This window comes from Nicotiana sylvestris, chromosome 4, assembly GCF_000393655.2.
Source record: "Nicotiana sylvestris chromosome 4, ASM39365v2, whole genome shotgun sequence".
In the NCBI taxonomy this organism is placed as follows: domain Eukaryota; kingdom Viridiplantae; phylum Streptophyta; class Magnoliopsida; order Solanales; family Solanaceae; genus Nicotiana; species Nicotiana sylvestris.
In genome coordinates this window covers 91,853,148-91,869,910 of record NC_091060.1, presented here as the reverse complement: position 1 = coordinate 91,869,910, position 16,763 = coordinate 91,853,148, and the positions used below count along the sequence as shown (strand labels likewise).

General features: G+C 35.7%; 2 protein-coding genes and 1 long non-coding RNA gene across 3 annotated transcripts; all 3 read right to left on the bottom strand.

Annotated features, from left to right (window-relative positions):
• Positions 1-6,089: 6,089 nt before the first annotated feature.
• LOC138868083 (pathogen-related protein-like) lies at positions 6,090-7,674 on the bottom strand. Its single transcript, XM_009797600.2, has 4 exons — positions 7,480-7,674; positions 7,018-7,150; positions 6,497-6,798; positions 6,090-6,398 (listed from the first exon to the last, which is right to left on the bottom strand). Exons 1-4 carry the CDS (start codon positions 7,612-7,614, stop codon positions 6,264-6,266), a joined length of 705 nt encoding a protein of 234 aa, XP_009795902.1. The 5' UTR covers positions 7,615-7,674; the 3' UTR covers positions 6,090-6,263.
• Positions 7,675-13,258: 5,584 nt separating this feature from the next.
• Positions 13,259-13,655, bottom strand: LOC104242527 (uncharacterized). The gene is made up of 2 exons (XR_715014.2): positions 13,591-13,655; positions 13,259-13,506 (listed from the first exon to the last, which is right to left on the bottom strand). It is a non-coding gene; the product is annotated as an uncharacterized lncRNA (long non-coding RNA).
• Positions 13,656-14,724: 1,069 nt separating this feature from the next.
• Positions 14,725-16,486, bottom strand: LOC104242526 (pathogen-related protein-like). Its single transcript, XM_009797602.2, has 4 exons — positions 16,264-16,486; positions 15,963-16,095; positions 15,118-15,419; positions 14,725-15,019 (listed from the first exon to the last, which is right to left on the bottom strand). Exons 1-4 carry the CDS (start codon positions 16,396-16,398, stop codon positions 14,885-14,887), a joined length of 705 nt encoding a protein of 234 aa, XP_009795904.1. The 5' UTR covers positions 16,399-16,486; the 3' UTR covers positions 14,725-14,884.
• Between the last annotated feature and the right edge of the window lie 277 nt (positions 16,487-16,763).

Here is a 16,763-nt window from a genome sequence, read left to right as displayed (position 1 = left end):
ATTTTGACCACCCTATCTCTGGCCTCCATAATTAGACACATAATTCATGTCCTCAGGGTAGTGATGATGATCACTTTCTGCATTCCATTGGTTACCAATTGGCTGACTAATGCAAGATGTGCATAAGCCCTCATTGATAGTATCAATAATGTGTACCTGCTGCTTCTTCCCTGACTCTTCCACTTTTTTGGTGAGTATACTCATCTGTGTCATTAATGTGGCCATATTTTCAGCAAGAGTGTTGGATGGATCTAAGGGCACTGAGTGAACTACTGAAGTGATAGGTGCATTCCTGGTTGTCTACCTCGAATTTTGTGCCATCTTGTCAAGTAGGCTCTGGCTTTCTCTCCATGTTTTGCTCAAGAATGCTCCACCAGGTGAAACATCAACATTAGCCTTCACGCTATTTGTCAAACCCATGTAAAACCGTTTCCCTAACATCTGATCTGGAATACCATGGTGCGGATATATAACCAACATCCCTTTGAATCGTTCCCATGTTTCTTGCAGTGTTTCCATTGATTTCTGTTTGAAGCTCAAAATTTCATCAATTTGCCGAGCAGTCTTGTTGGGTGGATGAAACTTATTCACAAATTGCTTGACTAACTCCTCCCAATTTGTGATGGAATTAATGGGGAGTGAGTTTAGCTAGGTTTGGGCAGCTCCTGTCACTGAGAATGGAAACAACAATAGCTTTATTGCTTCCTGAGTTACGTTGGGCTACCTTTGAGTTTTGCAGATTGACAGGAAATTCTTCAAGTGCTACTGAGGATCTTCAATGTATGACCCCAAAAATAGTCCCTTGTTTTGTAACAAGTGCAGCATGTTGTTCGTGATTTGAAAAGATTCGGCCTGTATTTGCGGGACTAATATCGTTGTGGCCAAATTGCTCTATTGTGGGTTGTGCCCAGTCATATAGCGTAGCCTCTGGCACAAGAGGTGGCACTGGCGCTACTGGCGCAACTGGGTCTAACACGTTATCCCCCATGTCTGGTTCGAGTTGTTCAGTTGATTGTTGTTGTTTGTTTTTCCGTTTGGCCCGATTTAAGGCCTTGAAAACTTTCTCGGGATCTGATAATGCTTCAAATATTTCACCAGTTCTCGATGAGTTTCTAGGCATGCACCTGTACAACCAAGTCAACAAACGTTAAAATTTCAATGTGTAAATTGAAAATAAAGAAAACTGACTATACTAAGAATGTTTGTATTTCTTTCAACTGTAATTGATAACACCGTTAATTCCCCGAAAACGGCACCAAAATTTGATCACGCCCAACTATGCCTTATAAAAAGGACAAGCAGTCGTTACAAATATAATCCGAGTATTTAGCCCAGAGTCGAATCCCACAGGGAATTAACCTACCAATTACTCTTGTCAGACTCATTGAATTCTTCGTAATCAACTTTTCAGATATTTTGAATAACAATTAGAGATGTTTTTACTAACTATAACTAAATGAAAGCAAGTAAACTAAAAGCTAACTATGACTGGTTGTATGCAAGTAAGAGAAGGATCTAAGGTTGTGATTTCCCTTATTGATGGAATCCCTTCCTGTTATATTTCGCATAGATTTTCCTAATCATCTCTATCGATCATGAGCACTCTTATTATCGTAAATCTCTCCCGAGTAATCACGATAATTTACTAGACACACTCTCCTGAATTACGCTAGCTGGCTTTTATTACAGCTCACTTTAGATCGCACCCAAGGTTTCGTTATCCCTAATCCCACCTTTAAACCCTCGGTTATTGATTCCTCATATATTTTGGGAGTGATGTTGTTCAACAATTACCCAAATATACACTCTCTCCCGAGTAATACATACTAAATAGGCACAACTAATTGAGGATCCTATCAATTAACTACAACAAGAACGTAGTTGAACAAATAGAGATTAAACTGGGCAAACTATATTAACATAACACGAGGTTCATCTTTCAACAGGTTCTATCAAAACCCTAGACTAAATAATTAGCAACTCATAATCGTATTCATACTAACAACGGCAAAATTCATCATAAATGGTAAAATACAAAAGGAAGAACTCGATGTTGAATTATCCTCCTTGCCTCTTGCCTCTCTTTGCCTTCAACTAAGCTGTAAAAACCTTGATAATGTCCCTTTGGGCAAGCTGGACCTCTTATAGGTTAAGTGGAATTACCCCCGAACTTCCAAGTTTACCCCTGAAACTATATAATCCGAATTGGACTAGCACGGCCGCGTTCGTGCCCGCGCTAATGGCCGCGCATATGGCATAGTATTCTGCCTCGAATTCCTGGGCTAGCGCGGTCGCGCTAATGGCCGCGCTAAGGTGGTCAACCTTTTTTCACTTCTGTTCTCTCTTCTTTCACACGTACTCAGCTCCGAGGGATTTCCCTTGCTTTAATTTAGCTTCAAACATTGTCCCAAGTCCTCATAAATGCAACTCGCTCATGCAAAACATGAAATTCACTATTAGAGCCAATTTATCGTCATTTAACTATCCTAGAACAGTGAAGCATCATCAAGTTGAGTCATAAATAGTCGCCAAACTACATGAATCTAGCCTATTATCAACAAGCTGCAAGCCTTTGGATTAAAAATATGCCAAGATCAAGATCGAGCCTCAAGCACTTGGATTAAAAGAAAATAAAATTCAAGATTAAGCTCGAAGGCTCTTTTATTTACTGTTGAAAAGTAGAATCAGAGGATTCATAGAGATTGTACACTCATATTATTTGAAATTAAATACTACGATTGTTGCAATATTTTCGGTCTTGATTTTATTTTCTCGACGTAATTTATTGTTTACACGTAAATTGTTAAGAAAATGGTTTGATGTTTAAAAAAAAGGGCATCTCGGTGTATTAAGCGTCCGTTATGCGCGAGGTACGGAAAATAACTGGACCACAAGGGTTTATTGTACGTAGCCTTATCATGCGATGTTTAATTAAAACAAATTCTCATTTTTCCAAAGAAAAACAGGGTGGAGAAAGCAGAGAGCATAGGAAAAAGATAACATTCTGGGATGATATCCTAAACTCTAAAAATGAAAAGAAAAAGAAGAAATCATGATCTGATGTCTTTGATAGAGATTATGGTAACTATTTGTGCTTATGAACTAATAAACAAGGTCAAGAAAATGGTAACTAGTCACTGACTTGTACACAGTAATGATCTTTTCCTTTTTCACCTAATTATTATATCTTAGTTTTTTCCCAATATGCTCTGAGAAAATTCTTTTACATTTTCAAACATACCACTCTTGTCTATTCCTAAATTATTTGAGTTACACTGATAAGCGCTCGATTTATAGAACCGACAATTAATAAACTAATTGGAATCAATACAACCCCCGGGGCAGCCCTTTCATAAAGCAATCGTTTTAGGCTCCATATTTGTGGGGCCCATTTTTTTATTACACATAATATACTATGTATAAGTTTAAAAAGAGTTATGTAAAGTGAAAAAGTTTGATTTTTTTTTTAACAAATATAGAGAAGAAGGATTTGCAACAGCTATGATTTCTACCAAGGAAATTGCACTTGAAATAAATATCGAACCCGAATTTCGTAAGAAAACGTGTGATATATAGGGAGTAACAATTTGATGTGAATGTTGATAATGAAATCTCAAAATCTTTCAAAGAGTCATTTAGAGTTGATTACTTTTATACATAATAGACAAGACTATTTTTTTCACTTCAAAATAGATTTGAACAATTCGAAGCATATGAAAATATCTTTAGTTTTCTATTTGGCAATAAAAACTAAGATCACTAGATGTTAGAAATTTGAAAAAATATTGTCTTAATCTTGAATGTTCCTTAAAGCATAATAATCAATTTGATATTGATGGTTTAGATTTATTTTCTGAATTTAAATTATTAAGAAAAATAGTACAATTAGAAGATAATAGTTTAATTGATACACTTAATCAAATAAAAAGATTTAATTTTTTTCCATATGCCTGAATTGCTTATGGAATAATGTTCATAACTCATGTTACCGTTGCTTCAGCGGAAAGAAATTTTCAAAATTAAAATTGATAAAAACTTACCTAAGAACAACAATATCACAAGAAGCATTAAATAGATTAGCTATATTGTCAATATTCGGAGTTATTGATTATAAGAAAAAATTATTAATAACTTTGTATCTAAAAAAGCTAAAATTCAAATAAACAATAATTAGCTTATAAACTAGTCGCTGACTTGTACACAGTAATGATCTTTTCCTTTTTCACCTAATTATTATATCTTAGTTTTTTCCCAAGATGCTCTAAGAAAATTCTTTTACATTTTCAAACATACCACTCTTGTCTATTCCTAAATTAACTCCATTTAAATTAGCAAAACCAGTGGGAGGATCATGAATTGCAATCAGTGCTGCTACTAGACCGGCATTACTTGTTATACTTGGCTCTGTGAACCATGGTTGAGTTCTCTCGTCCGAAAATATATCATCTCTATTTGGTCCTGCAACCATTGCTCCCAAAATGGTATTTGGATTTCCCTTTTCGAATACAGCCATTGATTTTCTTCTGCACATGTACGTCGTTTCCCATCCCAAGGTATCGATGCAGCTCGATGGTGAACATGAACCGGATAGGTATCACCATATCCCACCACATAACTCATCTTCATAGGGTTATCTCCTAGTATGTAATTCACCTGTCAAAAATAGGTATTAATTACTTACTATATTAGGAACTATCATAGTGAATAGTATGCTCTATGTAGAGCGCCAAAGAATTGTAGATTTGTTCCGTCCAAAATGGGAATGAGCTACAGCTATGAACTTATAATCTGATGATCGAGTCAATGCCAAGATTATGAGTTCATAGCAGACCAGGCCAGAATAGTGTTATATGCATAGTCATTATAAGAAGGGGTAACCTTAGAAAGATACACAATTTGGTAGTTTTCAAGAATCCTTAGAAAATTGTCACCTAACCATGTCATAATGGCCACAATCACAAATATACAAATAAAATGAATTACTAAGTATGACGGAGATAGATGAAATGGAATGCATATTCTTTCCATAGATGAAATGGAACTGGTAAAAGATGACTTGATGCCTTTGCCTATAAATGCACCATAAGTCTGAGAAACATTGATGATTCCCTTGCCTTATGCTTATTCGACATAACATATAGCAAGTAAGAGTCAAGGTTACACACCTCTATTAGCTATTGCTTTCTCTTCATCAAAGTCAACACAGAACATCATTTTCAAACTATCCTGGTACTATTACTACTATGCTTCCATATGTAACTAAAACTGGAACAGCCAAGGATCACTCTTTGTGGCTATGCGTTCGAGCTGTGGAATCTCATGTTTGCATCAGGGTAGGCTTTCTACATTACCCCTCCCCCCTTTGAGGTCCGGCCTTTCCCCAGACTCTGCATGAACGTGGGATGCTTCGTGCACCGAGCTGCCCTTTAGGTAAGACATATTGAAAAAGACTAGATATTTTATTTAGCTTATAAAGAGAAACTGAACTATCAAAAGTTGAGGCTAGGACTATGCTGTATAATAATCTAAACCAGCTTTTCTAGATTGTAGGTTCTGGTAATATGTAGCAAGAAATCTGAAACACTACTCTCTTGTATCTTCTCCTGGCCTTTCAGAATCTTATATTAATCATGTGATGTAAAATGCTTTGGTGTACACTTCACAATATTTCTTGCATCTTTGGGCTATATGCTACTGTATAATTTTAGCTTTACACCATATAACTACTTATATTTCCCTTTTAATACCTATGATATTGATAGTGTCGCATCTCTTGAAAGCCTCAAAGTTGCTTCTCCATTGTCTGCAATATATCTACTGCTTGATAATGTTAAGTTTCTGTGGTTTTAACTTTAAGTAGTTAATCTATGATGAATGTGATACGAATGTTCCTGTAGAAGTAGATGTGTCACATATATTTACAGTCCTAACTTTAACAACCACTCAGGTTGTAGTTATGATTTCAAGGCGAAGAGGTTTAGGCATCTGCATCGGTCTGCAATTGGATTTTCAGAACAAGATTTTTTAACTTGCGGAGACCATTTTTCACAAATATAAAAGGAATTAAGCCGCTTTAAAAGGAGAAGAACTGGTCAGAACAGAGTCCCAGTAAGATCCTTATATCGAAAGCAACTTGGCCGTCATCCTTTTCATCACACTTTATTTGAGATATTGAAGAAACAATAGTCTTCAAAGTGAAAAATACACTTCTGAACCTCTTACTAGAACAACAAATTTTTCCAACTAAATGCAAATGATGGATCTTATTTCATGAAAGGACATTTTGAAGCAGCCAATGCCAATTCACCATTGCTTTCTCCTTTCACAAGGCCTCCAAGCAATTCTCCTCTATCAAAGAACATCTCTGCCTTAACGATCTTGTTACTCTCTTTGTCCAACTGTTTCAAAAATCATTCAATTATTTCACAAAATATTACTATTAAAAAGGAATAAATAGCATAAAGACTTAAAAATGAAGATGGTTTCTGGTAAGTACTTCAAAAGTGCCAATCCCAAAGAGCTCTACAAGTTCACCAGTAGCAGCATGCCCTTTAAATGGACCTTCCATGTGACCCCAATGCCTAAATTTGTACACTATTTCTGGTGGTCCTGAATAAACATGAAGGATTTCAATCGCGAATCCTCGTAAAAATATGGATCTGAAAACTTTCTGTGATGATTCAAATGTTTCCTCATCAGGGTTGTAGACTCGAACACTCTCTGGCAATGATGTTTGAAGGAATATGTTATAGCTACCACCGAGCTTTGCAGATTCTACCGGTGTCAACCCTTTCCTGCCTATTAAATTCTTTATATTGTTAGTGTATACAAGTTAAATTCATAATGTATTTAGGGAAATCATTGGGTTGAAAGACACAGCAATAAAGGAACAAGGAAAAGAAAATCACACCTACCCCTTCTCCTCATGGACAATATAGTGCTCAATTAAGAAATAAAGGGTTACAATTAGGTACGACTAATATTTTAACAATAAGAGAAACTGTGACAGAAGTATACCATTGATACTAATCTTGAACTTAGTTGGATCAACAGTTTTGAAGTCATTAGGATCTGCCTTGTGGACTATTTCCATTTCCCAAGTCTTCAACAGCCTCTGCACTTTCTCTTCAAGTGATCCTTCAGGCCATACCTAAGTAGTAAAGAGGTAAATCCACTTTCTATTATAATGTTAAACTTCTAAATTTGGGTACTAATGAATGATTATTTTTTTCTTTAAACGTGGTAATTCACTTTTTACTGAAAAAACTAAAATAAACAAATAACACATGAACCAATCACCCTATTAGATCTCTTGTTAAAGTCGGATGACAGTGAAAGTTCATAGTAAATCAAGTAGCTACTTGTACAATAATAAGCATAAGGAAGAACATATTTACTAGTTATATCATCTTAAATCTCGAGACATTCTTGGAATCAATCAAAAGAGTATCTAAGATGTATTGAAAAAAGAGAAGATACATGAGTTCTTTCTTGTTCAAAGAGCTTATCGACGACATCATAGGTAGGAGGACCATTTCTCCATTTGGTGTTTTTAACCTCTTCTTCACTCAAGTAATCTCTGTATTTGTCTCCCCCTCCTACTAAACTTGCCATTTTGTTTTGATACTAACTAAGAAGCCTTCAACTTCAAGGGGGATTTTATATGATCAAAAAGCTAACCAACGACAAATCTTGGCTTCAAATTAATCAACTACAAAAACATATTCTATGGATGTATCGTGGAAATAACGTGCAGAGTTCAATATAGGATAGGGTTTAATACCTGTAAATAAAATATTATCCACTAGTACTAGATTGAGTTTTTCATCATTTATTTTTACAAATCTAAGTTTTAGTAGTTGTCTTCTTACAATTATGTTCTTCCCGCGGCCCCATACTATTGCGGTTCGCCCATCTAAGATTCTTTCTTGAAAAGGGAAAAAAAGGAAAACTAGCTGGACAATTGTGATATAAAATAGTTAATCACCCATATTACTAAAAAAAATGGTTGGATAGAGAACTTTTTAAAAATGGATCAAATATGGATAAGAACCGTATAATTCATTTAGAAAATAGATAATTAATGTGTTTAACTTTTATATTTGTTAAGCCTCAAATTGAGTGTTCTTCAAGTTTGGGATACTATGAATTTTCCCCAGAGTAATCATATTCAAGAAGCCATTGATAATATGATTACTCATATTATCCATCGGTTAACTCCTTTTTTATTCGTATTAAATATGAGTCGGATCGGATAATTTATCCGTTCTTTCAATACTCATTTTCGATACGTCTCATATCCAATCTGATCCGTCTATTTGCCACCCCTAATCCGATATATTAAAATAAAGAAATTAGACGAAGATGACCAGTTTGAATCAAGGAAGGTTCATCGAACCTAGTTGTGAATTTTCCATAATCCAAAAAAATAATAAAAAGGGGGTAGGTGATTGACTAGGAGTATCTAGCCCTGCGGTTTCCCAGACGGAAAAAGATCCAGTCCAGTAGAATTTTGTCAAGTAATCTTCAATGGACCTTCAGATTCACTCCATGTGTATCATAAACTAACTCACGACTAAGATGCATTTCATATCCTATACTTGCCACAAGAATTAAAAGTGGCTGATAAGGATTAACGGCGGCCGTTAACAATAACATTTAATCATGTTTTCTTTCTTTTAAACTATAAAAAAATGCACCAATTGAATTTTCTCAATAAAATTCATTAAAATATTGGGGATCGGCTTCCGACTTTTTGTCACGATCCAAAATCTCTCCGAAGGAATCGTGATGGCACCTAGTCTCTAAACTAGATAAGCCTAACATTTACAGAAATAACATTTATATTTACTAATTTCAAATTAAATAACTCTCAATAAATCACAATTCCCAAAACTGGTGGTACAAGTCATAAGCATTTCTAAAAGTAATTATACAAAATAAATACAACACGGTTCCAGAACGAGAAGGAATCAATGGAACGTAAATACAAACGAAAGTGACTCTGAGGCCTGCGAACGCAGCAACAGGTTACCGTGAGTCTCCACCACGACGACCCGCACAGCTACTATCGATCAATACCCGGATCTGTACACAAAAATGTACAGAAGTGTAGTATGAGCACACCACGGTGGTGCCCAGTAAGTATCAACACTAACCTCGGTGGGGTAGTGACGAGGAACAGTCAAGATACCTACTGGTCAAATGAAATGAACAGGATATGATAATAAAATATCGCGATAAAGATAACGAGATAATATTAACAGCAGAAAGAAATCAAATACAACAGTAAGAACAATAAAGGAGAACGTGGGTAGTAACAAACGATAACCAAGTAAATCAGATAACCAAGTAAAGCAACACTGACATAACAAGAACAAAGACAAGTAAAAGTGTATTCAATTAAAGAAGGAATTTCCCACTCAATCAATCACATCATGTCTAATACACAATCCCGATCATCTCAATTCTCAATTTCTCATATCATAATCTTCACTTTCGAATCTTCCGCACACATGGCACCTTGTGCCCCCATCTTTTCCATTTCGCTTTTAACAGCAGAATCCACATGCTATACAATACATAATGTTCGCATAATGCACTCAATATGTCCAAGAAGTCTCGTTTACCTAATATCAGTAAAATTTCAATTCCTAAACTAATTGGGAAAGCTAGCAAGAAAAGGTGAAATTTGTTTCTTTTGAAATCATTTGAGTAAAGAAAGTACCCCTTTTAATTTAAAAATACAATATTGAATGGATTATTACCTTTAACATGAGATTTAATAACTTAAAACTTAGTAGAAATTCCTTCTTAAGTAAAATACGACCACAAACGGTTTAAGGGGTATAATTGAGAAACTAATTGAATTACGGCTGTAACAATTATTGAAGTTTGAAGTATTGGTGTATATATATATATATACACACACACACAAATACGGTGAGGTATTGAAAATATTGTAGGTTCTAACACAAAGGATCACATCAATAAAGGAATTTAAACAGTTTAAACACGTGGATTGATAACAACAAATAAACACAACAGCAGAAAGTGCACGACACCAACCTTCGTGCTTTTACTCTTGTTCTCGCCATAAGAGTCAATATTCACTTTTATTCTTTCTAGTTGTGGCGCGCAACCCGATCCCAATTATATAGTACTATTGCGGCGTGCAACCCGATCTCAATCATATAGTACTATTGCGGCGTGCAACCCGATCCATTTAATATTGTTGCGGCGTGCAACCCGATCCACATAATATTATTGCAGTGTGCAACCCGATCCATATAATATTGTTGTGGCGTGCAACCCGATCCATTTAATATACAATCAATACTAATCACAAAAAAATCCCGACAAGGGAATAATAAGGAAACAACCATATCTCGGCAAAGGAGTCAACAACAAGAGTAAACACATCCCGACAAGGGAACCAACGGTAAGGATTAAATATGTCACGGCAAGGGAATCAGCTATAACCAAATTTGTACCGATAATTAACTTCACAATGAAACCTCAACTAAATAACAAGACATAACAAGCACGTGATAACTACACCGGTAATCACAACAATTGGGCATGTAACCTATTTGTACGAAGTCATAGAGGAACTCACAATCAAGAAGTATCAAAACAATAAGGAAGGCGATCACTTCAACTAAGGCAATTAAGGGTCAATGCAACAGGTAGGAATTCAAGGAAAGCTAGCAACATCATATGGAGCATATAGAGACAATTAAGCAATTGTTAAACTCAATCCTAATGGAATACTCTTCATATATTGAACATAAGAACTTAAGAACCCTAGAGCATATTTCCCACAAATAAGTCCGAGCACACACTCGTCACCTCGCATGCACAGACTACAATTAGCATAGAAAACTCAATTCCTAAGTGGAAGTCCCCCACACAAGGTTAGGCAAGATATTTACCTCAAAGACGACAAACCGATACTCTAAATGCACTTCTCGGTGAATTGACCTCCAGACTTCTCAAATCTAACCAAATTAACTTCAAAGCACAAATAAAACACATAAGAAACTATTCCAGATCATAAAGTCTCAATCTTTAACAAAATCCAAAAATTGGTCCAAAAGTTGACCCCCGGGCCCGCGGCTCGAAACCCGACAAATTTTACAAAATCCAAATACCCATTCCAATATGAGTTCAACCATACAAAATTTATTAAATTTCGATACCATTTGGTCCCTCAAATCACGATTTTTCATCTTAGGAATTTTCTTCAAAAACCAACATTTTACTCAACCCAAATCACAAATTAAATGATAAAAATAAAGATAAATTCATGGAATATAATCAATTCCAGGTGAATAACACTTACCCAATTGTTTTGCTTGAAAACTCCACAAAGAATCGCCCAAAACCGAGCTCTAGAACTCCAAAAATGGTGAAAATGGCAAACCCTCGGAATAGAGTACTATTTATTCTGCCCAGGTATTAAAGCATCGCGAACGCGGAGGAAGTATCGCGTTTGTGAAGAAAAAAATGTAGGCTGCCCAGTTGTGCTTCGCAAACGCGACAGCACGCTTGCGAACGCAAAGAAGGAAAATATTATGGACCAGAGATTGCTCTTCTCGAACGCGTGAACTAGTACGCGAACGCGAAGAGTGGAACAACATAGCTACGCGAACGCATGAGCGGGGGAAACGAACACGACGAGGGATGAAGCAGAGCTTCGCGAACACGAGGCTCAAAACGCGAACGCGAAGAAGGATTTTCAGGTGGTCAGCAACAAAGCTTCGCGAACGCGGAAGGCGGTTCGCGATCGCGAAAGAGGATACCAGAAGCAGAAAACAGCAGTTCAAAAACAAGGGAAAATGACCCGGAACACACCCGAGGCCCCCGGGACCCCGTCCAAACACACAAAGAAGTCATATAACCTATCACGGACTCGCTCAAGGTCTCAAATCACATCAAACAACGCCGAAATATCGAATCGCACCAAAAATAAAACTTAAGAACTTTTAAACCTTCTAACTTCCAAAACTCATGTCAAAACCTATCAATTCAACCCGGAATGACGCCAAATTTTGCAGACAAGTCCAAAATGACATAACGGAGCTGTTGCCACTCTCGGAATTGCATTCCGACCCCAATATCACAAAAGTCAACTATGGGTCAAACTTCTTCATTTTCCAAACTTCAACTTTTCCAACTTTCGCCGAAACACCTCAAATTACCCTACGGACCTCCAAATCCGAATCCGGACGCGCGCTTAAGTCCAAAATCACCATATGAAGCTATTGAGATCACCCATGATCCATTCCGGGGCCATTTATTCAAAAGTCCAATTCTGGTCAAATTTTCACTGTTTAAACTTCCAAAACTAGGTTCCTTCTTCTAATTCAACTCCGATTCATTCGGAAACTGAATCCAACCGTGCACACAAGTAGATATACCTAATGTGAAGCTGCTCGAGACCTCAAACTACTGAATCAAGCGCAATTACTCAAAACGACCAGTCGGGTCGTCACATCCTCCTCCACTTAAACATACGTTCGTCCTCGAACGTGCCCGGAGTCATTTTAAAGACATCGAACCACTGCATGAGCTCACCATACATACACCCGGGGTGTTTCCCCATCACCCAACCTAAGCAGAATTGACAATGCAACTTAACTGAAGATCTCATCTCCTCCTTAGCCCATAACCTTAGAACAGAACCCAAACCTCAACATCTGAAACTCATCATCGGATCCGAACTCCACGTCATCACACTACATGAGCCTTGACAAGCTGAATCAAGCCAAATTCCAATCCAGAATACAATCACACGCTGCTCCACACAACTCAATTGCACGATGCAATAACATCTGACCACCATAGCTACTTAAATAACATCCTGGATGCCGGCAATATACTTCACATTGAATACAACCTTATTCCGGACCTCCACATCACTTCTCATGATAAAGAAACATGCCAGAATCGAACATTATCCATTTGCATATTACAGAATCGAACTACAACTTCTAGCTAAGTTAAGCATCAGTAAGGGTGTGCATTCGATTTTTCGATTCGATTTTGACTCTTATCGATAATTATTTATCGATTATCGATTTGTACATATGCTTATCGTTATCGTTTCAATAAGGTTTCGCTTTTTTCGATTTCGATTTATCGATTTTTGGGGCTTATCGATTCGGTTATCGATTACACCAATAAGCAAATTTGCGGGATTCCACGGAAAGTATAACGTTATAAACACGCCTAACTAATATGGACAAAAAGAAGCTAAAATAAGACGAACACCGTTTATAACATAAAAATTGTGTCAACAAGCACATGCAACGAAACTAAAGTAAGGGATCAAATGTATGCCACCAACACTCCAACGATATAAAAAAAACAAAAAAAAATAAAATAAAATGCATCATCACGGCTAATTCTGTTTTCCATTAATTTGAACTTCATTCCCTTGAGCTTTAAATATGATCATTCCTTAAATGTGGTATCCCTTGCTGAAAGTCCTAACCTTTAAACCTGGAAGAAATTAAGAAAAATATTAAGAACTTTGTAATACATCACATTCTTTTACAAGTATATTATTTAAAATGGAGAACTTACATAGCAGCTAACAAACTCTAGCAAACATCGTCGGTGGAAGCTTCTTTGCCAAGATTAATAAATCTAATAAGAATATATATTAACAAGTCAAGCAATTAATATATTATTTAACTATCTTAAGCAATACAATAAAATTAATTAAAATATACGTACCTTCCTCGATTAACAACGTCTTGTACTGAACCCAAAAACCTCAATTTCACTTTCTTTCTTTTCTTCTTGTTCTCGTTGATCTTCATCGATTCGGAAATATGACTGGCTAATTCCTCATGAGCTTCAATTGGACGTAACAGAATTGTTGTTCGTTATTTCCAATTCTTCTGGAATTCCATGCTTATTATAATAGCACCGGTCTCCAGTAAGGCCGGACTCGAGTGAATTTCCATTGGCTAGCTAGCAGCATAATAGGGTTAGGGACTTAGGGTAGAGGAAAAGATATTATAGAATAAGGGTATATTTGTCTTTTTAGTATATCTTATCGATTTATCGATAAATCAATAATCGAAGAGGACAAAATCGAAATCGAAATCGCTAACTCAATAAGAAAAATTTCGAAATCGAAATCGATAAATCGATAAACGGATATCGATAAACCGATAACAAATAATCGATTCGATTTATCGATAAACCGATTTGAATGCATATCCCTAAGCGTCAGAGCTTTGAGGACGAAGGCTGAAGCTTTTGCCTTTTGATTGATTATGAATGAATGTCCTTTTGAAAGTTTGATTGATTACTGAACGAATGTGTTTTTTTGGTTTTACAAATTTGGTTAATATGTGTAATGATAGTATGTGTAGTCTTGGTATTGATTGAATGATTGTTCAAAAAAAAAAATTGGTTTAGCCAATAAGCTGCCCGATAACCGTCCGATAACTGTTAATTCAATACTAATCTGTCAGTTGTCTTATTGGATGGCTAGCGGATTACTCCATTTATAATCCGATAACCATTAAGCCGAATTGTTAAGTATAATTATCCGCCCAATAAGCACCCCTATAAATTATCCTTAGAAATCACTTACTCTTTTTTTTCTCTCTTATTCAAAGGGAAAGTAACATGATTATTATAAAAAAAATTAATGAAAATTCTCCTCATTATTTTTTGGGTGACAAATAACTGCAATTCTTAGTATGTTGTGAACAGCTAGAATATATAAACTTTCTCTTAAAAAGATGAACAAATATGGCAAAATAGCAAGCTAATTAGAATGCTCTTCCTAGAACAACAAATATTTCAAAGTGCAAAAGGATGGATTTTGATAGTCATTATGTTGGGAATAAGCACAACTTGCTTATTTCATGAAAGGACATTTTGAAGAAGCCAATGCCAATTCACCATTGCTTTCTCCTTTCACCAGGCCTCCAAGCAATTCTCCTCTGTCAAAGAACATCTCTGCCTTAACGATCTTGTTACTCTCTTTGTCCAACTGTTTCAAAAATTATTCAATTATTTCACAAAATATTACTATTAAAAAGGAATAAATAACATAAAGACTTAAAAATGAAGATGGTTTCTGGTAAGTACTTCAAAAGTGCCAATCCCAAAGAGCTCTACAAGTTCACCAGTAGCAGCATGCCCTTTAAATGGACCTTCCATGTGACCCCAATGCCTAAATTTGTACACTATTTCTGGTGGTCCTGAATAAACATGTAGGATTTCAATCGCGAATCCTCGTAAAAATATGGATCTGAAAATTTTCTGTGATGATTCAAATGTTTCCTCATCAGGGTTGTAGACTCGAACACTCTCTGGCAATGACGTTTGAAGGAATGTATTATAGCCACCACCAAGTTTTGCATTTTCTTCTGGTGTCAACCCTTTCCTGCCTAAAAATAGTGTTATTGTAAATTCTCTCAAACGACCTTGAGAGGCAGCAATAAAAGAACTAGTAGAATAAATAATAAAAATAACAGCAATTATGCCTCACTCCTAAACAGGTCCTATCTTATAAAATTTTAGTTTCTCTCACAATGGAAGTTTTTAATAGTAAGAAATAAAGGTGAAAATAGCACCGGCTAGCCAGTTTTTGGACTAGTAATAAAAATAACTAACGTTTGTAAAGTCATTGAAAAATAACCACTATTTTGCTGCAATAAAGAAAGTTTCACCATAATATACTGGAGATTGGTGCACATGTGTATGAACTTCCAGCATATTATGCTGGAATATTTTCCGGATTTTGAACAATATTTTCATTCAGAATTATCTTTACATGAAAAGTGGATAAATTTCGATTACTTCTGAAACTTTGACTATTTTTCAATTATCACTTGTAAATCTAGCTATTTTCGAATTTCACCCGAAATAAAGTCTTCCAATTAGGTTACCCTGCACAATGATATTATGGAGAAACTTTGACAGAAGAGTACCATTGACACTCTTTGTGTATACTTTTGGATCAACAGTTTTGAAGTCATTAGGATCTGTCTTGTGGACCATTTCCATTTCCCAAGTCTTCAATAGCCTCTGCACTTTCTCTTCAAGTGATCCTTCAGGCCATACCTAAAAATAAAGAGGCAAATCCAGTATCTTACAGTACTAGTATAAAAATAAACTTCTAAATTAAATCCAGTTAATGATGTTATTTTCTTCAAACGTGTTAATGCACTTTTACCTAAAGAAAACCAAAATAAATAAATAAATAAATAAGCATAGAACATGAAAACATACATGAGTTCTTTCTTCTTCAAAAAGCTTGTCAACAACATCATAGGTAGGAGGGCCATTTCTCCATTTTGTGTTTTTGACCTCTTCTTCACTCAAGTAATCTCTGTATTTGTTTCCTCCTCCTACTATACTTTCCATTTTGATTTGATCCTAACTAAAGAAAGCCTTCTGGGGAGGCCGGTTTTATATGATCAAAAAGCAAACCAAATACAAGCCTTGTTCAGTGGAGGATATTGTATGGGTTTGGTTTGATAAGTATCTCCAAATGAAATTTCTCCACTAGTACAATTTTGACTTTTCAATATTTTATTTTGTCTTCTTAGAGTGAAACTCCACTGTTATGAATGTCACATATCCTTTTTTGGGGATTGAAATTTTTTCAATTAAAATGATATTATTTGAAAAGAAATTATTTTATTATTTTGTAGGAGTTGCCATTTAGAATTGAATGTTTTCCGTGTTTTAGGTTGCTTTTTATTTAATTTCTAATCAAGAAAAGTTTT